The 24,937-nt window shown below is 40.1% G+C and overlaps 1 protein-coding gene across 3 annotated transcripts in view; it reads right to left on the bottom strand.

Annotated features, from left to right (window-relative positions):
* Nucleotides 1-24,736, bottom strand: part of AATK (apoptosis associated tyrosine kinase) — a 227,692-nt gene extending 202,956 nt beyond the window's left edge. For 2 of the 3 annotated variants that reach the window (XM_027850249.1, XM_027850250.1), the window contains exon 1: nucleotides 24,629-24,736. In XM_027850249.1, the coding sequence (XP_027706050.1) occupies nucleotides 24,629-24,716 (88 nt within the window). In that variant the 5' untranslated portion in view covers nucleotides 24,717-24,736. Of the gene's footprint in view, nucleotides 1-3,507; nucleotides 3,725-24,628 lie in introns of those variants that run through there. The other variant, XM_027850251.1, reaches the window with a different exon arrangement.
* Between the last annotated feature and the right edge of the window lie 201 nt (nucleotides 24,737-24,937).

Below are 24,937 nucleotides of genomic sequence, written 5' to 3'. Positions count from 1 at the left end.
CAATCATCTTTTTTATTGTACTATGTTATGGAAATGCTTGTTTTATTCCATAAATTTAATAATGATTCCCAAAAAAAAGTATTCCAAAAAAAAGTGGGGGGGACTAAAAGGTCTATTAGGTATCTAGACCAAGACCAGTCTACAATAGTTTACCTGAGGTTATTCATGGAGAGCACATCCATTAAACTTTCCTGGGAGCTTCTGAGGCCTGATAAGAGTGGGAGGAAATCGTAGCAACTATAGGATTATCTCAAGGTTCCCCACTTCTACCCAATTAAAGCCTATTCCAAATGCAAACACAGTCAACTCTGGGACTTTCCCCACTGCCCACTCCCAATCCTGAGAAAGAAGGTGCCTGCAAAGCTTACACTTTCAGGAAAATAAAGTCCATTAGGTTTCACGGCCAGAGACCCAATCAATTTTCTCAAGAGCATAAATGCTCTCCTGGTTATTTTTAGACATGAAATGCAACGATGCCCCTTTCAGGAAAACAACAAAAGAATCCCCACATTGACGTTCTTGCTTTAACAGCAGCCGTTAAGCCCAGGACACCCTGCCAAGACACAGCCCCGCCACTACCCCCAGAACAGTTGACTCTCCCTGCGCTGTGTCTCTTGCCAGCCTCTACAAGGTGACTGCTGCTCCGACTCTACCTTAGGAGAGTCAAAGTTTGGTTTCATCGCAAGGGGCAAAGAGAGGCTGGGACTAGGGCTGAGGTGGGACCTTTTCCTGATGTACTGTAAAGAAAAACAGACAACTTTAAGGGAAGCCACAAATCCTCATCCAAGTTTCCTTCAGCTCTGGGTCAGGGAACTCAGACCAGTAACAAGCTCTGCCTTGATTCAACTTAATTCCAGCATGGGTTGTCTATATGGACAAACTGGCCAGGGCAACCAGCCCCCAGGCAGAGCTGCAGGTCGCCTCTGGCCTTCCCAGCTTGGGGAGCCACACCAGGCCACTTGGGGACGTACAGATTGGAGATCTCTTCCCTCCAGTTTTCCTTTAGGGCTAAGGGTGTACATGAAATCGCAATCTGCGTGTCTCCTACATACCTCACACCAACATCAGAGCCCTATCCATGGAACTATGGTCCCCTTCAATTATGTCTCCCCATTAGATTGTGAGGTCCTTGAGATCACAGGCAGTCTTTTGCCTCTTTTAACATACTCCCAGGGGCAGCTAGGTGGCTCCGTGGTGAGAGTAGCAGCCCTGAAGTCAGGAGGACCTGAGTTCAAATCCAGCCTCAGACCAAACACTTGACACTTACTAGCTGTGTGACCCTGGGCAAGTCACTTAACCCCAATTGCCTAAAAAAAATAAAATAAAAATAATAATATCATACTCCCACTACTTAACGCAGTATCTGGCACAGAGTAGGCACTGAATGTTTATTGAATGACCTAAATCATCAATCTAAGCAAAAGACAAGCTCACTCTAAGAACCGATTGATTATAGACAAGTCACTTTTCCTCATCTGGAAAATGAGAGGTTAGGATTAGGTTCTTTCATTCCAATCAATCATTTACTGTTATGTGCAAAGCTCTGTGTTTGCATGATGCCTCTGGTGCCTTCTAGCTCTAAAATTCTGATTTTTCTAATAGTGAAACAGGGCCAAGGATCAAGGTCAGAATTCCTTCCCCTACTCCAAAGCTAGAACTTCAGTGGATCTGCTAATATTTGTGTAACAACTGCCCATGGAGAAAAAGAAAACTGATAACTCATTGGTGTATAACTCATTAAAGGGCAGCTAGGTAACACAGTGGATAGATCACAGGACCTAAAGTCAGGAATACCCGAATTCAAATCTGTCCCCAGACATTTACTAGCTGCAAGTCACTTAATCCTGTTTACCTCAGTTTCCTCATTTGTAAAATGAGCTAGAGATGAAAATGGCAAACCACTCCAGTGTCTTTGCCAAGAAAACCCCAAAAGGGGTCATGAAGAGTTGGACACAGCTGAAAAATGACTAAACAACAACAACAACAACATATAATTCATTTACATATGTTATCTCATTTGAGCCTCACAACAACCCTGAAAGGCAGGTATCAATTTCATTAGCCCTATTTTACAGACGAGGAATTTCATTAGCCCTATTTTACAGACGAGGAAACAGGCTCAGAAAGGCCAAATGAATTGGCCAGGACCATACTATTAGTAAGTAGCAGAGCTAAGTGTCCTTGACTTCTATGCTTTCCATTTAAGCACAGTCTCACCAGTTTCTATTCTGATTCTTCTTCCCCCTGGGCAAAGAAGAGTTAAAAAACATGGGCAATAATCTTCATGATTTTCCACTTTTCCTAATTTAAAGGGGGGAGTATTTCCAACCACCTCCTCCCAACCATTTCCATCATCCATTGATGCAGTTGCAGAAATTAATCCCGTGGTGAAGTCTGGATATATAAACAAGAAGCAACGACAGGCTGGAGAATGAGAGGCCACTATCATTATCATCATTATCACTAAAAATCAGTTCACTGAGTTCAGAAGAGATTATTGAAGAGGAATCAAGCCCCCAAAGAAGTATGCAGCTGGAGAAGGGGAAGTTAGAAGATGCCACATGGGAGCTGAAAGGGCAGAAGCATCAGCCAGAGGCAATCACCACAAAGAAAGAGGCCAAGACTCGGCCTGACACAGGAATATCAGAAAAGAAGCTGTGTTGCTGAACTCTTCCCTGCCCCCACTACAGGTCCCCAAGGCAAGAGTAATCCTATATATCTCCTCTCCCACCCCAGCACCCCTCCTTCCAGCGCCTTCATGGGAGTCTGAAGCCTTTGGAACAAGGGGGGAAATCTGTTTACCTTTCTTTTTTTTAAGTGTTTATTTTGTATGAACAGTGGCCACTACTGAAGTTGTTAATTTAGTTTTTATTATTGAGAATACAATTGGGAGGAAGCAACTGGGGAAAGAGACATCCCCAGCTAAGAGACAGAGATAGCACTAACACTGAGGTGTTTCACCAGAAACACTGTCTCTGGCTGGGGGCTTGGAGCTAACAAATAAAAAGGTAAAGAGAATCAGATATATTTTGATATTACTTTCCAGAATGGAGAAGAAACTTTTATACTGGGAAAACTCATCTGGGAAAAAAGTTAATATAGTGAGGGGCACCATTCCTTCTAAAACTGCTACACTTAAGAGGGGAATCCTTATAAACTGCCCAATGGACTAACCTCCTAGGAATTCACCTGGACTTCTTTGGGGAGATTAAGTCAGACTACACACAATTACCAAACATGGGAACAACCACAGAGAACATCAGGCTCTCTTGATCCCCACAGTAAAATATCCTCTGTAACCCTAGCATTTCCTCCATATATCTCTGCCCTTCTCTGGCCACAAGCTTATCCCCTGCTGACTCCTGACCTATTTACCAAGAAGATTCTGCCCAGAGTAGGAGAAAGACAGCTCTCAGAATCTCAGAGCATCCCCTGCTTTGATAGTACATACATTGAACCAGAGGAAAAATAAGGCTGTGGGGAAGAAAGTCCCTCCCCAGCACTTACCCAGGCATAACACCACTGGTCTCACTGTGGTTTCTTCCCCTTCTGACTCGGACAGGTGGGTCTAAAGCGAAGAAAAGGGATGAAAAAGCCTTCTCCACAAACTAACTCAAAGCTCTGGAAGGCAGTTAGACTGAGCAAAGGGAGACCTTATGCAATTTATTGTGATTATCCTTCTCATCATAAGGCCTGGGAATTGGCTCTTACTATAGAAACTTTTGCTGCCATCATTTCCTATGCTGGCTTCCTCCAGCCTTAGGAGTTTAAAAGGGCAAAGTTTGTATTGGGAGGAGGGAGAAATGAAAGAGAAGCCCTTGCGGAAGGCACTGACTTGTTTTTGTTTTGTTTTAATTTTTTTTTTAAGGAAGGCAGCAGCACTCAGAGCATGGAGTCCAGCCAAGCCCAATGCCCGAACTCAGTACACATTTCCTTTGGCCTGATTTCCTCTTGGTGTACTTCAACCAAGAACAAAATTTTCCCCCCGTTCCAAATCCCTGGCAGCAAACAATTGCCTGGCATGTGACGTGATTTGAATTTATATGCTACTCAAAAGGCTTTTGCCACAAACCCATTCTGGACATCTGGACAGTGGGATCAGGACCTCTGGTTCTCAGTCTTTATTCTGCCCCAACTCCTTCTTCAACTTTGGGTCTAGGCCTCACCCCAGAACTCAAATGAGGCTAAACAAGCTTACCAATTTGATCTATTATGGTCTTATTGGGGATTATTTTTATTAGCATTCTCATTTCTCTTAATACCCCAAAACAACTTTGAGGTTGACTTCAGGGCTTGCTCTTCTCCATCAAGACCCAAAATTACATTTGACCCAAGTATTTTTCACAATAAGACCTGAAGAATTGTTGTGTATCAATTTGAGTAGGTGGGCACATGTGCAGGGAAATGGGAGTAAAGGGCTTAGGTGGAACAAAAGAAGCTCATGTTCAAGTTCATGGGGGTGAAGAGACCTTGGATTCATTCCTTCATTTGAGAAACATGTATTAAGCACCTACTGATTGTAAAGCACTGTGCTAGGCACCTACAGCAAACCACAGACTTGCAGATACTAATGTTCTTGCTATAGTACTCTTTGCTAAGAAAGGCAGAAAGAGTGGATGGTACGTAACCTTATGTGAACAGACTTGCTCATTCTGCCAGTGGATGATGCAACAGGAAATTTACAAAGGCAGCTGAAGAAAGTCAGAATTGGGATTCTAATGCCCAAAGACAGGCTGGCTTTAATGGCATCCCAGGGCACGTCTTCCCCTGCCTTCCTCTGCCTTCCTCAACTTCCTGGGGTTTCAAAGCAGGAGAGATACTTGATGAAACAAAGCAAATTTTCTGTACCTCCTCATGCTGAACACGGTATAGCAACAGAATGAAGCCCTCCAAATACAGTGATTCACAATGGATGCTCCAGGACAAAGAAATATCCACCACCCAACAAACATTTTAGAGCATAGTATAGAAAGGTAGACAAGGGTAGTGGATGGAATACTGGAATTAATGTCAGAAAGACAGGAGTTAAAATCACATTTCAAACACATATCAGCTGTGTGAGCATGAGAAAGACTTGTATAACTTCCCCAAGCCTCAGAAGAAAATGGGAGATAGTAAAAGTGCCTACCTCCCAAACTGGTAAATATTTAACAATTAGCTCTCCAGGGGAGAAAAAGTGTGCCCCAAACATACTTCTAAATTTAATCTGCATCATTAACATTTTCTCCATCACTTTCTTAAGTCCAGACAATCAAAAAAACAAGCCAAACCCAGATTTATAGCTTTTGCAAATTTTGAAGGTGTAAATGCTCACACTTAAAATTTAACAATTGGAAGAGGCATAAGCACATCCCTGGTTGTTATATACATCACAAGAAATACTGCATATATATATCGATATATATACATATATACATACATATATATCAGCTAGTAGTAGGGGCTGTACTACTGTACATCTCAGTAGTAGAAACTGAGGTGGGCCCCAGTCCCAACGAGAAACACCAGAAGGCAGGCTAAAAAGCAATGAATGAAAGGAGATAGGATGTGAGAGGTGGGGGAGGGGGAGAAAGAAAAGCTACAGAAATTTCCATGCTTCCTGATAATTAAGTGAATGCTATGCAAATGACATACAAAATAAATATGCAAAGGGCATTGTATTTGGGTCAATCCTTTCGGCATTAGGACTCCAGTAACTTGCCTGTCACTTTGTCTTTTCTCTAAAAGGAAATAAGTGCCCCTTTCCACACAACACTTGTGTGAGGTCAATAAGGAGAAATATGAGATTATGAAATAGTCACTAATTCCACAAAAAAGGAGAAACTGAGGTAATAAAAATAGAGTGGATTTTGCAGCAAAGACACGTGGCGTAGAATTTCACACAATAGGGCCCTTAATGAATACTTTCTATTAATTCACTAAACATTTACTAGGTATCTAACTATGCACAAGGCATCATTTTAGATCTCGGTGTTCAGTCATGTTCAACTCTTCCTGACCGCGTGGACCATAGTCAATGCTGTCCATGGGATTTTCTTGGTAAAGATACTGGAGTATCATTCTCCAGTGGATTAAGGCAAACAGGGGTTCAGTGATTTGCCAGGGTCACACAGCTAGGCAGTATCTGAGGCTGCATTTGAACTCAGGTCTTCCTGACCCCAGGCCCACAGGTCTATCCAGTGAGCCACCTAGCTGCCTACTTTAGAGCTAGGGGCGCTACAAATATGAAACATTTCTTTCTCTCAAGGAACTTAAAATCTAGTAGGGGAGATAATACTGTTATAAAAATGTGATAAGTATATAAGAATAAAATACGGTAAAATCAGTAGCTGGGTAAAACGGGGAAAGGCTCCATGATGGAAATAAAATGTGGGTCCTGGCTTGAAGGAAAAGTAGAGGGAGGACCAATTAGCATAAAGGAGGTGGGAATACTGGCTACTCAAAACATAAGGAATGACCTGAGAGAAGGTAAACAGGTGGAAAAGTGTGGAGGCTATTTCCCAGAAGCACAGAGTACACCAGTGAACAAGTATTGAGTATCAGTCACCATGCTAGTGCATGGAAATAAAAATTCAAAGACTGAAACAATCCCACTCCTTAAGGAAGTTGCATTCTAACCCAGGAAACAAGTATACACGGGATAAATATACACAGTATACAAACAAATACACAGTAGTTAAATGCAAGGTAGTTTGGGAGGGAGGGAACAAGGAAGGAAACAAGCATTTAAGTGCCTACTGTGTGCCAGGCATATGCTTAGCACTTTACAAACATTATTTCATTTAATCCTCACAACAACCTTGGGAGGTAGGTGCTATTATTATCCCTATTTTGCAGTTGAGGAAACTGAGGCAGACAGAAATTAAGTAACTTAATTATTAAGTAACTAGAGTCACACAGATAATAAGTGTCTAAGGCTAGATTTGAACAGCTGGGGGGATCAGGAAAGATTTCATATAAAAGGTGATACTTGAATTGCATCTAGAAAGAAGAGGGGTCTTCATGAGGTAAGGGTGAGGAGAGAGTACATTCCAGGCATGGGGAATGGTCAGTGCCAAGGAATAGAGAAAAAAGAGGGAATGTGGTATGTGAGGAACAGAGATAAGTCCAATGGGTGGATCAAAGAGTGTGGGAGGGGGAATAATGTACAATGATGCTGGAAATATTGATTATTTTCCTTAATTTAAAACCACTCCTTTGTTCCTGCTACAAACCCTACCTGATCAAAATGGAAGATCTAGGAGAGGGATAGATTGCTTTATTCATGTTTGAATTAAAATATTCAAATTTTAATATTTTGTGTCAATATTCATTAATGATACTGGTATTTTACCTTTATGCTTTAATACAGCCTCTTTTTTTTCTTTTTCTTTCTTTTTTTTTTTCTGGGTCCTCCTATCACTCTCAGGCTAGAAGTACAGCAGCCACTCACAAGTCAGTCCCACTACAGATCAGCATGGAAGCCTTGATCTGCTCTGTTGCCCCTCCTTAGGCAGCCTGATGACCCCTCCCCGAATCCAAGGGAAGGGCAGGCTCACCATATTGGTGCCAGATTTAATGAGGACACCCAATTGACTTAGCCCACTGTAGCTCAGAACTCTCCAACTCAAGCAATCCACCAGCCTCTGCCTTCCCAGTAGCACACAATACAGGCATGTGCAACCACACCCAGCATTGCTGTCATTCTTTTTATTTTAGAAAACAGTTTAATTAGTATAGGGATTATTTGCTGGTTTTTTTTTTTAGTACTTATCCATCTGGTGCCTTTTTATATGGCACCTCATTCATGGACTGTTTAAGTTCTTGTAAAATTGGTTTATTTTATTCTCTATTTCCTGTTTTGTCCATTGAGCTTTTGTGGAGGGGAGGAAGGAGGATCCAAAATTGTGATTGTACACCCAGTGAGGAAATTCCCCACACCAGTGCCTATCAGCAATTGCATTTATCTATTTATGCTAACAGTTTTGTTGATACGTAACTATTTGAAATAGTCTCTGATGTCTCTTAATTTCTTTTGCAATCATTGATTTCCCTGAGTTTCTGATTTTAGTTATTTGATTGGCAGGAGATTAAGTCTGGGAAGAAGCCTTGAATACCAACACCAAGAATCTGAACTTTATTTACACATTCTAGAGTTTGATGGTACCTTAGAAGTCCTCTAATCCAGGACTTCTTAAACTTTTTCTACTCGTGACCCCTTTTCATGTTTCAGCAGCATTCCTTGACATTGTGCGGCATGATAGCATGCACAGTGCAAAGTGTGCATGCTTTGTGTTCAGAACCAAAGCTGCAGTGAAATTGCATTGTGCAATATGGGCAAGCACTGCCAGAAAAACCTCGGATTCATTATGCATTTGATTTTTAATTAATTTATGGTCATTGCACCTTCAGAAAACTTTCACTGTTGCCAAATTTTTCTCGACCCTACATGGGTCATGACCCACAGTTTAAGAAGCGTTGCTCTAATCCAACGTCCTCATTTCACAGAGGAGGAAACTGAGGACCAGACTGAGGTAATAATTAATTAGCAGAACCAGGATTCCAAACCACTTTGATGCCAAGTCCCATGCTCTTTTCATCACACCACTCAAGTAGGCAACACAGAATGATAAAAAAAAAATGGGAGTCTATGATAGAACCCTGTTCCTGGGTTTAGTCTCAGTGCAGAAGGTCTTCCCTTGTGTCACCCAAGATGGAATTTGAAACATTTACAATTATACACAAAGCAAAGTGATGGAATTCTTGACAAATTATCAGAATGAGGTCACCAATCTCTCTCTCTCTCCTCCTGAAGTTTCCAGGGAAGAAGACCCTCTCTGGCCACCTGGGACACACAGAGGGACCCCAGAGAATTCTGTGTGGTGGAAGCTCTCTATGTTCTAAGCATAGATCTCATACACTGTGCACTCCATGAGTGATTGCCATACCAACACTGCACATTAGCAGCATGTTAAATGAAATATCTTAAAAAGCTGACTTCTCAGCTTTTTAAAGCCCATTCTCTGACATATGCTTGGAGCTCTGCTACATAAAAAAGGAATATAATGAGGACAGACAGCAAATGGGAAACAGCGTTTCTTCAACCCTGGTACAACGATGGACTTCTCTGGCCATTCTTCAGAAGCCCGTCTACAGGAGGGCCATCTTGATGGGAGGGGACTCAAAACCACTGCACACCAGGATGGATAGAAGGTCCTGGGGATAGTACAGTGTAAACTGGGAGCATGATTGCTGTCTTCAAGTACCTGAAGGGCTGGCATATGGAAGAGGGGGTAGACTCACTCTCTGTGGCACCAGAGGGCACAACTTGGACCAAGGCATGGTCAATGTAAGGAAGACCTTCCTTATACTGGGGTTCCCAAACTGTGCATAGCAGCTGAAGCCACAATAAGCTGATAAGGATGCCTTAGGATATTTTAAATTTTCAAGGGAAACAGCAATACTCATCAACATCTGTCAGGCACCTCTAATTACCAGCTCAAAGAAGCTCACAGTTTCAACAGAAGATCACTCTATATTCCTTTCAGTGATGTTCTCGAATGTTTGAGATATGCTTTTGTTTACTTGTACTTTTGGCTACTCCAGTAACCTCGAACTTTCTTGTTTTGCAATGTCATATCTTTATGAAGCTGGGTTTTTGGTGGTTACTGTGCTAAAAAACCCCAAACTGTGGAAAGTCAATGTGGAACAAGAAATAAGCCTGGCAGTGTCCAATGTGATTCCAAGGTTTAAGAAGTTATATAGTGCCTACTTATAAGTGACTATGGTTATTTAAGGATGAAATAAAAATATTATTTTTTCTTTCAATTTATGGGTAACATATTTTTAAATGGTTTAATAAGTTGTTAGGACATATATATTTATTAAGTTGTTTGGACGTAACTACTTAATAAACAGAATTATTAAGTACACCTCTTGGCTTAAGGGCACCGTGAAAATTTACCATGATGCTAAGGGCACCATGACCTGAAAAAGTTTAGGAACCTAACGATTAGCTCTGTCTAGAAATAGATCAAGTTGCCTTGAAAAGTGGTGAGTTCCAGGGCAGCTAGGTGGCACAGTGGATAAAGCACTGTCCTGAATTCAGGAGGACCTGAGTTCAAATCCAGCCTCAGATACATAACACTTACTAGCTGTGTGACCCTGGGCAAGTCACTTCACTCTACTGCCTAGTCAAAAAAAAAAAGAAAGAAAAATGGTGAGTTCTTATGCCCAAAAAAATTACTAAACTGTGCATACTCTTTGACCTAACTATACCACTATCAGGCCTATACCTCAAAGAAAGAGGAAAAGGAATTTTACATATAAAAGATATTTAGAGCAGTTCTTTTAGTAGTGGCAAAGAACTGGAAACTAAAGGGGTGCCCATCAACTGGGGAATGGCTGAAGAAATCATGGTATACGCATGTGATGTACCACAGGGAATGACAAATGGACTCAGTTTCAGAAGCAACTGGAAGGACTTCTATGAACTGTTGTAGAGCTTAGTGAGTAGAACTAGGAGAAGAATTTATACAATGACAACATTTTAGAGAAAAACAACTTTAAAAGACTTTGGAACTCTGATCAGTGCAATGACTAATGACAAGTCCAGAAGGCTAAAGATGAAACACATTACCCACTTCCTGCCAGAAAGGTGATGAACTTAAAATGTGGAGAAAGACATACATTTTGAACATGAACAATGTGGGAGTTTATTTTCCTGGATTATTCACATGTATGATGAGATTTTAATTTTTTAATTTTTTAGTTATTTTTCTGTCCCTTCAATTGGGAGAAGGGAACAATGAGAAGGGGATATTATATGGTATGTAAAAATGTTTCAATTTGTTTTCTCTTGAAAATTAAAAAGTAGTGAATTCTTCAAAACTGTTTAAGCAGAGATTCCTCCTAAAGAGAGATTACAGAGAGGATTCTCACACTCTGGGAGTTGACTGAATGACCTCTTTGGTCCTTTTTAAAACCTACAGCTCTAAAATTTTACCACATAGAGGCCAAAAGAAATCCAGGACTTGAAAAGAAAGCCCCTAATTCTTTCCTGGGTATACTCCATATTTCTAACTTCCTGGAAATGATAGCAACAAATAGGCTGTGTCATTCATTTGAAAGCACTCAATGGAGATGAAATATTTTCAATATCCTTCCATACAACTTGTGCTGACTTGTTAAAAGAAGGAATTTTACTTGGTTCATCAGAAAGCTTTACCTCACCAAACACAGAGCTCAAATCCAGTCAGAATTTAATTCAAAAAGCATTTATTCAGGGCCCCCTACTATAGCAGGCACTGATTTAGATGCTAGCATGTAAAAATTAACAAAAAAGAAAAAAAAACAAAATCTAAATACACCCTGCCCTCAAGGAGTTTATATTCTAATGGAAATCTAGTACAAAGTCAACCTGGCTAAGCTACCCCACATCCACCAGTACCAATAAGCAGCAAACTAGATTTCCTTAAAAAAAAAAACAACAACAAAAAAAACCCCGTCTGGATTTAGAAATAGCGCCAATCTCTCCTAGGCCAGAGTAAACCAAATAAAATTCAGTTATAGAGCTGCCATTGTCCTTAAAGAGATAATGAGGAGAATCCCATATCTGATCAAGCCCAACTTCCAAAGCCTGAAGGGCTTGAGTTGTGCAAGAGTTCGGGGCTTAGAGAGAATCTGTGGAAACAAAAAGGCATAAAGAAGCATAAAGAAAACTAAACAGGATTCAGTGTGTCCTAAGAAGAAGCTTATTCTAGGAAATTCAATGGGTAGGGTCAAGGAATAACACAAAGTCAGAAAGCAATTTTGACCTAAGACCCAGGTACACATGGAGAAGGACTCTTGCTTTCCCAGGAAGCAAAAAAACTAAGAGAAACAACTTTGGCCTTGGATTAGAGGGTGAACTAACAAGGAAAAACAGAATAATCCCAAATTACAAGAGGAATTAGTCAATAGGATGGCAAAACATGAAGGTTCTGGAAGAGATTTAACAATACTTGAAGTCAAATAAACATGAATCAAGAAATGTCAAATGGTTGGGGGAAAAAAAACCCAACAACAGTGAATTTGAAGGTAGGGAGCCTGAGTTCAAATCCTACCTGTGCCATTTACTATCTGTTACTTGGTTGAGACCTTCTTATACTTCAGCAAAATAATGTGTATACTCTAAATGGTATTCTGTGTGTGCATGTACACTACAGAGGAAACGGTAATGGAAGAGGAAGATGGAAAGGCCTTAATCCCAGAGATATAGTCTGGAAGTGAACAAAATCCTCTTTAAGTCCCTAGTGCAGAGGTCTTTGATTCCAAATCCAGCATTCTTTCTACATCCCTGAAGGATCCCCAATCAAAGAATTTGTTTTAGTGTCCTCTGAAAAGACAACCAAGGTTGTTGGGTAAGCAAGTCCTTGATGGCCAAACCAAAAGGCCAGCCAATATTTCCAACAAGTTGGAATAAGTCAGCCAGTTAAAAAGTAGCAACTATTTTATGACATGAATGTGATGCTGATGCCTAAACCAGGAAAAGCAAAAATAGAAAAAAAAAACTATAGCCCAATTTCCCTAATGAATACTGATGCAAAAAAATTTAAATAAAATACTAGCAAAGAGATTAGCAATATAACACAAAGATCATACACTATTACCAGGTGGGAATTATACCACAAATGCAGGACTGATTCAATTAGGAAAACTATTGGCATAACTGACCACATCAATAATAAAACCAACACAAGTCATATGATTATCTCAATAGATGCAGAAAAAGCTTTTGACAAAATACAACAGTCATTCCTATTAAAAACATTAGAAATGATAAGTAGTATCTATGTGAAACCAAAAGCAAGTATTATCTATAATGAGGATAAGCAAGAAGCCTCCCCAATTAGATCAGGGGTGAAACAAGAATGTCCATTATCACCACTATTCAATATTGTGCTAGAAATGCTAGCTATAGCAATAAGAGAAGAAAAAGGAATTGAAGGAATTAGAATACTCAGAGAATCCTACAGAATCAACTAAAAGACTAGTTGAAATAATCGACATCTTGGGCAGCTAGGTGGTACAGTGGATAGAGCACTGGCCCTAGATTCGGGAAGACCTGAGTTCAAATCCAGCCTCAGACACATGACACTTACTAGCTGTGTGACCCTGGGCAAGTCACTTAATCCCATTGCCTAGCCAAAAAAAAAAAAAAAGAAATGATCTGCCTAACATACAGATCTAAATATGTCATTTAGGGCAGCTAGGTGGTACAGTGGATAGAGCATTGGCCCTGGAGTCCGGAGGACCTGACTTCAAAACTGGTATTTTATACTTCCTAGCTGTGTGACTCTGGGCAAGTCACTTAACCCGAATTGCCTCACTAAAATAAATAAATAAATAAAAATAATCAACATCTTTAGCAAAGTTGCAGGACATAAAATAAACCCACATACATCATCAGCGTTTCTATATATTACCAACAAAGTCCTGAATCAAAAGATAGAAAGAGAAAATCCAATTAAAATAACCAGAGACAATATAAAATGCTTGGAAATCTACCTGCCAAGACAAACCCAGGAACTATATAAACACAATTATGAAACACTTTTCACACAAATAAAGTTAAATCTAAATTGGAAAAATATCAATTTTTCATGGGTAGACCAAGCTAATATAACAAAAATGGCAATTTTACACAAATTAAGCTACTTATTCAATGTCATATCAAATTACCAAAAATTATTTTATAGAGCAAGGAAAAAATAGTAACAAAATCCATCTAAAAGAACAAAAGGTCAAGAATATCAAGAGAACCAGTGAAAAAATGTAAAGGAAGGTGGCACAGCAGTACCAGATCTCAAACTGTATTAGAGAGTAGCAATCATCAAAACAATCTGGTACTAGCTAAGAAACAGAGTGGTGGATCAGTGGAATAGATTAGGTACACAATGCACAGTGGTAAATGACCATAGTAATCTAGTGTTTGATAAACACAAAAATCCAGACTTTTGGGACAAGAACTCACTATTTGTTAAAAACTGCTGGGAAAACTGGAAAGCAGTTTGGCAAAAAACAAGGTGTAGACCAACATCTCACTCTGTATATACCAAGATAAGGTAAAAAAATGGATACATGATAAAGGGTGCTACCATAAGTAAATGAAGAGAGCATGAAAAGATCTTTGGATAAGGGACAGAGAGAAACAAGAGATAGAGAGCATTATGGGATGCAAAATAGATATTTTTTATTCTATTAAATTTAAAAGGTTATGTACAAATAAGACTAATGCAGCCAAGATTAAAAGGAAAACAAAAAACTGGGGGAACTTTCTACAGTTAAGTTACTCTGATAAAGGCTTCATTTCTCAAATATATAGAGAAATGAGTCAAATTTATGACAATACAAATCATTTCCCAATTGATAAATGGTCAAAAGATATAAATAGGAAGTTTTCAGATGAAGAAATCAAAGCTATCTATAATCTTATGAAAAAATGCTCTAAATCACTACTGATTAGAGAAATTCAAATCAAAACAACTCTGAGATACCACTAACATCTATCAGATTGGCTAATAAGACAGAAAAGGAAAATGGCAAATGTTGGAAGGAATGTAGAAAAATTGGGACATTAATGCACTGTTGCTGGAACTGCAAACTGATCCAACCATTCTGGAGAGTAATTTGGAACTGTCCCCAAAGGGCTATAAAACTGTGCATACCCTTTGAATCAGCAATACCACCACTAGGTCTGTATCCCAAAGAGATCAAAGGAAAAAGAAAAGGACCTATATGTACAAAAATACTTATAGCAGCTCTTTTTCTGGTGGCCAAGAATTGGAAATTGAGGGGATGCCATCAACGGAGGAATGGCTAAACATGTTGTAGTATACAATTGTGATGGAATATTATTGTACTATAAGAAATGACAAGCAGGATGCTTTCAGAAAACCCTGGAAAGACTTACATGAACTGACGAAAAGTGAAGTGAACAGAACCAGGAGAACAGTGTACACAGTAACAGCAGTGTCCGTAAGGTGATCAGCTGTGAATCAACTCTCAGCAATACAATGATCTAAGACAATTCCAAAGGACTTAGGATGAAAAATTTTATCCACCTCCAGAGAAAGAACCGATTGAGACTGAATGGAGATTAAAGCATACTTTTCAAAACTGTATTTTTCTTGGGTTTTTTTCCTTTTTTTTTCTTTTGGTCTGTTTTCTTGCATAACATGACTAATATGGAAATATGTTTTGCATGACTGCTCATGTATAACCTACATCAAATTGCTTGTCTTCTCAATGGAGGGGGGAGGGAAAGAATTTGGAACTCAAATTTAAAAAAAAAACAACAAATGTTAGGGGCAGCTTGGTGGCACAGTGGATAGAGCACCGGCCGTGGAGTCAAGAGGACCTGAGTTCAAATCCAGCCTCAGACACATGACGCTAGTTGTGTGACCCTGGGCAAATCACTTAACCTCATTTACTTGGCCCTCCAAAAAATAAGAGTTATAAAAAACAAATATTAAAAATTGTTTTTACATGTAATTGGAAAAAAATAAAATATTTAAATAAAAAAATTAAGTAGTTACTATCAATAAACACTTCCTATCCCATAAGACCATGCAACTCCAGGCATAACACCAAAGCTTCTCCTACATAACAATAATAATAGCTAACAATTATATGGCGCTTACTATGTACCAGGGGCTGTGCTAAGTGCTTTCCAGTTATTATCTCATCTGATTCTCATAACCACCCTGGGAGGTAAGTGCTTGTTCTTATCCCCATTTTGCAGATAAGGAAACTGGGAAGTTAGGTGGTCTTACTTCCATTCTGTTACTCACGCCACTCTCCAACCTAAAATTCATTCAAGAGCATTGGCCTGAGAATCTGAAGACTTTTGGCTCTGGGTCCAAATTCAATCAATCAATCATTCAGTAAACATTTACTAAGCACCTATCATATGCCACATACTTCACTAAGCACTGGGGATACAAAAAGAGGCAAAAGATAGTACCTGTCCTCAAAGAGCTTAAATAACTATAGAAGGAAGGAAGGATTTATCGTTTATTAAGAACCTACTATGTACAAGGCACTGCACTACGTGCTTTATAAACATTATCTCATTTGATCTTCACACCAACTGTGTGAACCAATAGGTGCTATTATTATCCCTATTTTACATTTAAGGAAACTGAGGCATACAGAGGTTGATTTACTCAAGATCCATGTCAGAGGCCAGATTTGAACTCATATCTTTCTGACATCAGGCCCAGCTGCCTCTCCTCTGTAAAAGAGGGACACAAACTAAACACTCTTTAAGGTCTCTTCAAACACTAGCATTCTGTGTTACTATCATTTATTAATCACCTAATAGGTTCAAGGCATTATGCTAGGCACCACAGAGCCAAATTCCTTTGCATGCCTTCAAGGCCCTCTTGGTTCTGGTTCCACCACATTTTTTTTGACTTATCTCTCCACTACTGACACAAGTGAACCCTCCAGACACTCTATTCACAGTTATATGTGCATGTTGTGCCCAATCCATGCCATTATTTATGCCATTTCTCCTACCTAAAAGTCTTTATTCTACTTATCCAGATCCTACTCATCCTTCATAGTTCAGTTCAAGACTCACCCCCTCCATGAAGCCCCCTCTAACTGCTTCAGTTCTATGTTCTTTGAATTTGTCTTACCACCCAATACTAGATCACATGGTGGTGCCCTATAAAATATCTTTTATTATACTTTACAATGTTTTTTAAACTTCACAGTATTATTTAACTGTAAGGGTGGGTCTCTTTTTAGACTTCAGGGAAGTTAAAGGTCATAAGGGGTGAAGACATTAAAATGTAAGGTTAAGGACTGCCTTTTCAGGTACAAATGAAGCATTCTATCATCTTAGGGCCAGAGGCTTTGAAAAGCTCAACTGCAAATGAAAAGACCAGCAAAGGCAACCTAGCAGTTAATTTGCATGAGACCCGACAGGAATCTGGGAAGTGTACCCAAGTGGATGTCTTAAGTTAGGTGAGGTACCTAGCTCCAAAGCAGGCAGAATTATGGGACCAGAAGGATCATAACTTTCTCTAGTCTCTGGTTAGGAGGTGACAAACCTCTGAGCTAAGGCCCTGAGAGAGTAAAAAAGAATTGCAGAGGCGTCTGTCAGTCTGTCAAAGCTAAGGCATCCAGAGTGGCTTGAGATTGGACGGGATGGATATTTCAACTGCTCACTGAAGTTCTGGCCCAATTTATCCAGGGTATCAACATGTCTATCAAAGATGCCAAGGCCTGTGAGGAGCCAACCCAGTTAGGCCACTTGACCAGCTGAAACATCATGAAGTAATATTTTTAAAGCACTTAGCACAGTGCCTGGCACATAGTAGGCACTTAATAAATGTTTGTTTCCTTTCTTCCACGCTCTGTAGAGAGCTAGCCCAACCTGGCAGAAGAGCAATTTATTTACCACACCACCAACATCAACACTTATCCTGCAGTAAGCTTTGTAAAGACTTCCCAGAGAGAGAAAGGACACTGACGGGAAAGGAATAAGCATTTATCCATTATTATTTCTTTTTTTAGGCAATGGGGTTAAGTGACTTGCCCAGGGTCACACAGGTAGTAAGGGTTATGTGTCTGAGATCAGATTTGAACTCAGATCCTCCTGACTCCAAGGCCGGAGCTCTATCCACTGAGCCACCTAGCTGCTCCACGAATAAGCATTTATTAAGCACCTCTTATGTGCCAGGTACTGTGCTAAGCTCTTTACAAACATTATGTCATTTGAGCCTCACAACAACCCTGGGAAAGAAGTACTATTATTCTCCTCATTTTACAGCGGAAGAAACCGAGGCAGACAGTGGTTAAGTGACTTGGCTGAGACTGAATTCGGATCTTCCTGACACCAGGCCCAGTGCTTCATCCACTATCCACCTAGCTGTTTTGTTGAGGTCCTGATCCTCCAGAGCCAGCAGTTCCCTTAGCCACACATATTCCCTATGTGTATGCCTTACTACCACTGCACTTCAAGTCTCATCTTAGACTCTGAGTATCTTCACGAGACCATGCACTCCAAGTTTTATGAGGAAATGCTTTGCAACTACTGGAACAGAAATACCATCCTATTCCATTTGAGTAAAAGCCTTTTCTAAGGTCTAATTGTGTCTTCTGGCTGATTGCTATTGGGAAGCACACCAGTGGGAGCCTGTAAGCTACAGGGTTCAGAGGAGACACCCATAGGGTTACCCCTAGGACCCAAGGTAGCAGTTATCTGTCTGGGCACTCTACCTGACAGGGAGAGTCCCTACTGGGAGAGGAAGCCTAGAGTGGATGCTACATAACTTAATACATATGTGTCTTGCCTCCCTTTCTAACCTACACCCTCTTTGAGACAATCATTCATCTCTGTATCTTCCACAACACCCAGTACAGTGCTTTGAACACAGCAAACTCTCACTACAGAATCACTAACTTGACTTCATCTGTATAACAGGTATCGTATTTCTTGCCTTCTCAATGAGTAAAGGAGGAGGTAGAGAGAGGGAGATAATTTGGAACTGAAAATAAACATTTTTAATTAAAAAACAAAAATATAGAATGAACGACTTCCAAGCAAGGGGAAGAACAGGCAAAGAAATAGAAGGAGCATGAGCAGAGAAGGCGGGTCAGAGAGGAGGGGAGCCTGAAAAGACAAGACTGAGTTGGACCAGACTACTGGGTGTTCTATATGATACCCTCCTTTCAAATCTAGTAGTTTAAAAAGTCCCCTCTAGGCTTAAGCATCCTTATCTGTGCAATGAGGGGGGTGGGCTAGATGACCTCTAAAGTCCTTTCTAGTTCTAATTCCAAGATGCTATGCATTAGGTGTTATCTAAAATCCTTTCCAGCTCGAAATCCTATGAACTATAAACTATGTTCCTACATCTAAATTTAGCCTTCTGTGCAGGAGAGAGAATCAAAGGAGCAAGGGGCCAGTAAGAAGGTGATAACAAAAGTCTTGTCTTCCCAGTACTGTCATGCTATTATTGCCTTCTTCTGCTCTCCATTTATAGCAAGAGGATATATATTTGGGAGATCTGACTCAAGAAAGAAGTGAGACCCTTGACTCCTGGTTCCTCCCACAATCCCTTCCACCTCCCACCCATCTGCCAAAGCTCCAGTCTAGCCAAGAATACAGCTTCTGCTTCCTTCTGTCCAACCCATCTCTAAGAATCTCCCATACAAGGAGTGACAAAATCCCAGGCAGTCACCTACCCATTGGCTTATTCCCTTGGGGTGGGGGGAAGGGATGTACTTATAAATGTTTAACAACCAGCTCTTCAAAAATGTAAAATGTACACAGGTATTACATACTTTTACATTTAATCTGTATTTTAACATTTTTCTCTATCACTTTCTTAAGTCTAGACAATAAAAAAACCAAGTCCTGATTAGTATAATATACTAATAGTATAAATAGTATAGTACATAGTACAGTATAGTATAATATAAATGTTCACACTGAAAATTTAACACCTTCATCTCACCCAAATGAGAAAAAATGAAGACTTTTCTTACAATCTTAGCCATCACACTCTTCTACTGTCCCATATGTGTATAGGAGTGGAGGAGAAAGAAGGAGAGAGACAGGAGAATCAGAGAGAATCAATAAAAACAACAGAGCCAATAGCTTCATCCTTTTGGTCATTGTGTATAATATGGGACTCTCCCCACATAATTCTGGCTATTATCTGGCTCTCTTAATAAATGCAGCCTCCTCCAAAGGTTTCTCTCTCCATTCTCTTTCTAACTTTGTTTCTAAAATATTTTTTAAACAACAATAATAATACAGGTTAGTGATGTGTTCTGGAAAACTGCATAAACACTAAATCATCATTTCCCAGTGATTTACAACATGATTTCAAAGGTACTTTATCTTAATTTCAAGAACACTGGATTTGGAGGAACTGAGTTTGAATAGTGGCATGTCACTTAATGTGTGACCTCAGCCAAGTTACTTGGCCTCTCTGGGCCTTACCAGTACAACAAGGGATAATTATTCTTCCACTGCCTACCTCACCCAGGGTGGTTGCAAGGGAAGAAAGCAAACAAAGACATTTCTTTGTAAATCTTAATGTGCTGTAGTAAAGTGAGTTGTTATTATTTGCCTTACAGTCTAATAGGTTTCTATATATACATATATATATCTATATCTATTCTCCTCTTCCCCACACTCACACCCTATTTATCCATTGCTATCAGTTAATCATTTGTAAACCAGCATGAGAATCACAGAATCTTAGAGTTAAAAGGGGTTCTTAATATTTTTTTTTATTTTTTGAGGTAGCTGATGGCGCAGTGGAGACAATGCTGGGCTTGGAGTGAGGAAGACTAGTTGCTAGTTGTATGACTCTGGGCAAGTCACTTAACCTCTGTTTGCCTCAGTTTCCTCAATGGCAAAATGAAAGTAATAAGAGCACCTATCTGGAAGGGTTGTTATGAGGATCAAATGAAATAACATTTGCAAAGCCTGGAACATAGCAAGCATTATAGAAATGCTTATTTCTTTCCCTTCCCTTTCCTTTTCTGCTATTGAACCCTCAGCAATCTGGTGGAGCTGAGGGACCTTTCTCAGAATAATGTTTTTAAATGCATAAGATACATAGGATTACAAAAGAAAACAATTACACTAAAATTCAGTTATCAAAATATTTTAAAAAGAAACTTGTGATAATTCAATATACCTAACAGCGGATTTAATAATTAATAGCAATAAATAACAATGAACAAATAATCATTTCAAAGTCACGATGAATCTCTTTCATCATATGCAAAAACTATAATGTGACATGAAAATATCTGTGATTTCTATTGGTGCCAAAGTCACTGACACTTCTCATACTATTGTGGTACATTCATAATTAAAGGAAATGCTACATTTCAGTTAGAGGTTAGCAAAAATAAGCATGTAACTGTTTTCCCATCCAAATTCATAGAATCCCTCCCTTCCCTTGGAATGTCTCTCAGAACCTTACATTAAGAACCTTAAGGCCGACACCCCCTTCCTACCCCAAGCAAAAATCCCTTCAGCACCCCTCACATGGATAATAACACTTTCTTTGATGTTTACTAGAATATCATAAATAGGAGGGTGGATCCTGAGGATTTCTAGCATTCTAGTTTGAGGAAAAACAACTAGAAACTGATTTCTAGAAATCTAGTCACAAATAATCTGTTAACAAATCTGGATTTCTTTTTTTTTTATTTTTTTGGATAGAACTCAATCATTCTACAAGGGTCTAACTATGCACTGTGGTATCTCACGTAGCTCTCTTTCCTTCCCATGGACTCAAAATAATTCTAAAATTCCCCACAAACTGAGACACCAAAGGAAGAAAATTTATGTTTCGTTATTGTTTTTAAATCATTGATTGCTTTGGATCACACAGTAAACTATGACAAGAGCTCAGGTATTGTCATCTCCCCACACCACCAACCTTTTCTGCCTCTTAACTTCCCTGGCTGCCTCAGCTAAAGTCCAACTTTCTACAGTTTCCCTTCTACCTTTCCCAGTCCTACTCAATCTTGGTGTGTCCCCACTGAGATAATTTCTAATTCACCCTGTGTATAAATCCTGTTTGTACATTTCTGTTTAGATGTTCTCCCTTCCCCCACCCCCCATCTTAACCTGTGAGCTCCTTTTTTATTTGTTCGTTTAGTTTTGTTGTTGTTTTTGCCTTTCTTTGTATCCCCAGAGCTTAGTACAGTGCCTGGCACACAGTAGGTGCTTACAACAAATGCTTGTAAACTAACTGACTCCTCTATACTACCTTACCCACTGAGCAAGTTTTTGAATCTACTTATCTCATTTCCCCAAACACCAATCTGGGGGATTAAACTGCTGTCCCCTTCCATTTATCCTGATCTCATAAAGTGGTGAGTGTCTCCAAATTAAATGTGTCTCAAAACTAGCCTTCTCTCTTCTATCTTTGACCTTTCCACCTGATCCACATAATTGGGGTCAGAGGGGGTCAAGGCCTGGTCTTGTGTAGGAATCTAGGATGAATAAACAGATCTGTGCCCCCACCTCCCCATGCACACACCCACACCATCAGGGGTAATGCAGCATAAGATCAAGTAAAGAATCCATTTCAAAGTATTCTTTTCCTCAACTTTTTTTTCTAGCAAAGAAAAAGAAGTCTCATTCCCATTGACAACTATTTTTTCTTCTTTAATCACTACATTGACACTGTGTAATTACACTAATCACAGTTGTTTACACAAAATGTTGTAAGAGGCTTAAGAAGTCATTTTTTCTAAAAGAAGGGAAAAAAATTTTTCCCCTGCCCCCACCTCAAACACACACAGATGTTGAGTGGTAATCAAATCCAACATATATTTCATATGCTTCTGTAAAGAGCAATCAAAGGAACAAGAAATTTTCTCCAATCTCTAGGCCTCTTTTTTTTTTAATCTCCCCTGCCCACCTCTAACTGCACCCTTTTCAAAGAGCCTCTTTCCCAGACAATCTACTGCTATTCATCCCACACTCAGTCAGCAACACTGACCTCTGCTTCCTACACATCTGAATGGAGCTCACAGTGCTGGGAATATGCCTGGGAATGATGCTGGAGCAGGGAATCGAACAGTTCAGGATTTATCTGAAATTGTCTCAGGGAGCCCTCTATGCCAGGGACTGGCTCGGGAAGAGGCTTACTGGGTGGGGGGAGGGAGAGAATTGCTTACGTATTGGAAGAGGCAGAAAAGGAGAGAGACATACAGCTCCTACCTACCCTATGTGAACACAAGGCCTGCTTATTCCCCATCCCCAGAGCATCCAGGGCCCTGAAACAGCTGCCTATGGAATGATCCAGGACCAGGAGAGAAAGACACAGCCCCTGAAGATTAGTTCAGGCCCCCAAAGCTAATTTTCCCTTTCCTTTAAGGGCTTCTAGGGCCCCAACTTACAGTTATGTGGTAGCAGTCTCAACCCACCACTTCATTTTTCATCAGAGAGCCCAGGGCCTATCTCAGCATTTCTAGCTTACAATTTAAGACTACACTTTCAAAGAATATCCTTTCAATGAGAATTCTAAACCAAACTGTGTTTCAGAGTTGTGACTGAGGGTGAAGGGCTGCAGTGAGGGACTTTTCCCCCCTATTCTTTTCCCTTTCCTAACATATTTTACATTAAATAAATGCCTTCAGATCCATCCATTCCCCTGGAATTCCCCTGTATCCTCTAAGGTGGCAGGGTAGAAGGAAGCCCAGCTACAATCTCGATCCAAATAAATGAGCCAAGAGAGCTTATCAAGGGAAAACACAGTGAAGTGTCATTACTTGATAATTCCAGCCTGAGAACTTATGATATTTAAAATACATTCCAAGCAAACTCTTGTTTACCTCCCCAGGAAAATTAATATCTTTTTCAAACAGGGTGTGTTCTAGTAAGACCTTAAGAAAATGAACCACACAACTCAGAAAACATAAGGCAGTTATGGTAAATGAAAAATTCCCCAAGAGGGAGATGCTGTTGTGCTCCCCCCTACCACATCACTGCCTGTCCCCCTCTCAATACATCTAGGCCCATATATGCAAATGTAAGACAGCTAGTGAAAAAGCACCGGTTTGCTTGCGAAAAGGCTGGAGAAATTGGAATCCAGTCAGCACTTCAGGTGAGAGCAGCCCTAACTACAGTGCCACTGACCAAAGCCATTTGACATGAGATGATATATTAATGGCCCATGTGTCCCTTCTGGGCCAGAGAGGGCCCCCAGAAAAAAGAGCTACCTAGGAATACCAACATTTGGCTTCATGCAACAGGAAATCTCCTGATAGAGCTTCAGAGAAAGGAAGAAGAAGAACCCCAAAGTTTATCTGGGGCTTTGGTGTTTTATCACGCTATCACTGCTACACCCACCCACCACCATACAATCTGTCTGGATTGGCAGTTACAATTGCTCTTCAGTTTGGACTCAGAGGTTTGCCAACTGATTTGGGGGAGAAAGTAGGGGCAGGCATCTACACTCATGCCAGTGAAAAAAAAAAACACAGAGACAAGAGTTTGAACCATACATATGCAACAACCTCAGTGCCAAGTGCCATGGTCCAGAAATTGGGACCATAGATACCGAAGAGATCAAAGAGCCCAAAACAGTCCTCTAAGAGAGTGGTGGGAGTCTTAAAGATGGAAACACCAGGTTTTCTATGATTTCAGTTACCTCATATCCAGGAAGTTTTCTTCTAAAGAACTGTCACAGTTAAAAGAACTCGGATGTGCTGTGCTGGTTTGCTGGTCCCCTCACAAGTCCCACCAGATCACTGTGAAATGCAATGGGCCTTTTAAAGAAAAATGACCCAACTTGCTGTCTGTTTTTCTGCTAAACCTGGCCAGGGTGAGGAAAAGGATTAATTGCATGCAAAAAAAAATATCTAATCCTGGTAATAATAAGAATTATAACAACCATCAACAATTCTTGCAGGGTTTCTGGGGGAGACCTGCTCCAAAAGAAAACATCACCATCAGCAGGGAAAGGCAACCAGATCAAGGGGGTTGAGGTGGGCAGTCTTAGCAAGCCAACAGAGGCAGTCAATCTCCAACCAAACCAAACTAAAAAAATAATTAGAAGGCCAAGAAAATCAACCGTGAACAGAAACTAGCGAACCAAAACCAGGCAGGACTTACCAGGATCGAAGTGGGAGCTGAATGCAAAACTGGGATTGAAAAACGAAGACGACATGACTAGGGCAAGGAGCTTGGCGGACATTCTCATGGCAAAGCATAGGAGAGAAATGTCGGTTTAAAAAAAAAAACCAAAAAGCAAAAAGCAAAAGTGAAAAAAATAATAATAAAATTAGAAGGGGGAGGAATAGGGTTGGTTGGGGGTGGGGAGGGGAGGTGAGGTAGAATAGAGTCCTGAATGATCACTGCCCCAGGAGTTGCATTGGAGCCAAATGAAAATAACACCACGAATCACTGCTGCAGCCCCTCCTC

Source organism: Vombatus ursinus, unplaced genomic scaffold (genome assembly GCF_900497805.2).
Source record: "Vombatus ursinus unplaced genomic scaffold, bare-nosed wombat genome assembly UNPS02008996.1, whole genome shotgun sequence".
Classification (NCBI taxonomy): Eukaryota; Metazoa; Chordata; class Mammalia; order Diprotodontia; family Vombatidae; genus Vombatus; species Vombatus ursinus.
This window is presented reverse-complemented; position numbering and strand designations above follow the sequence as displayed.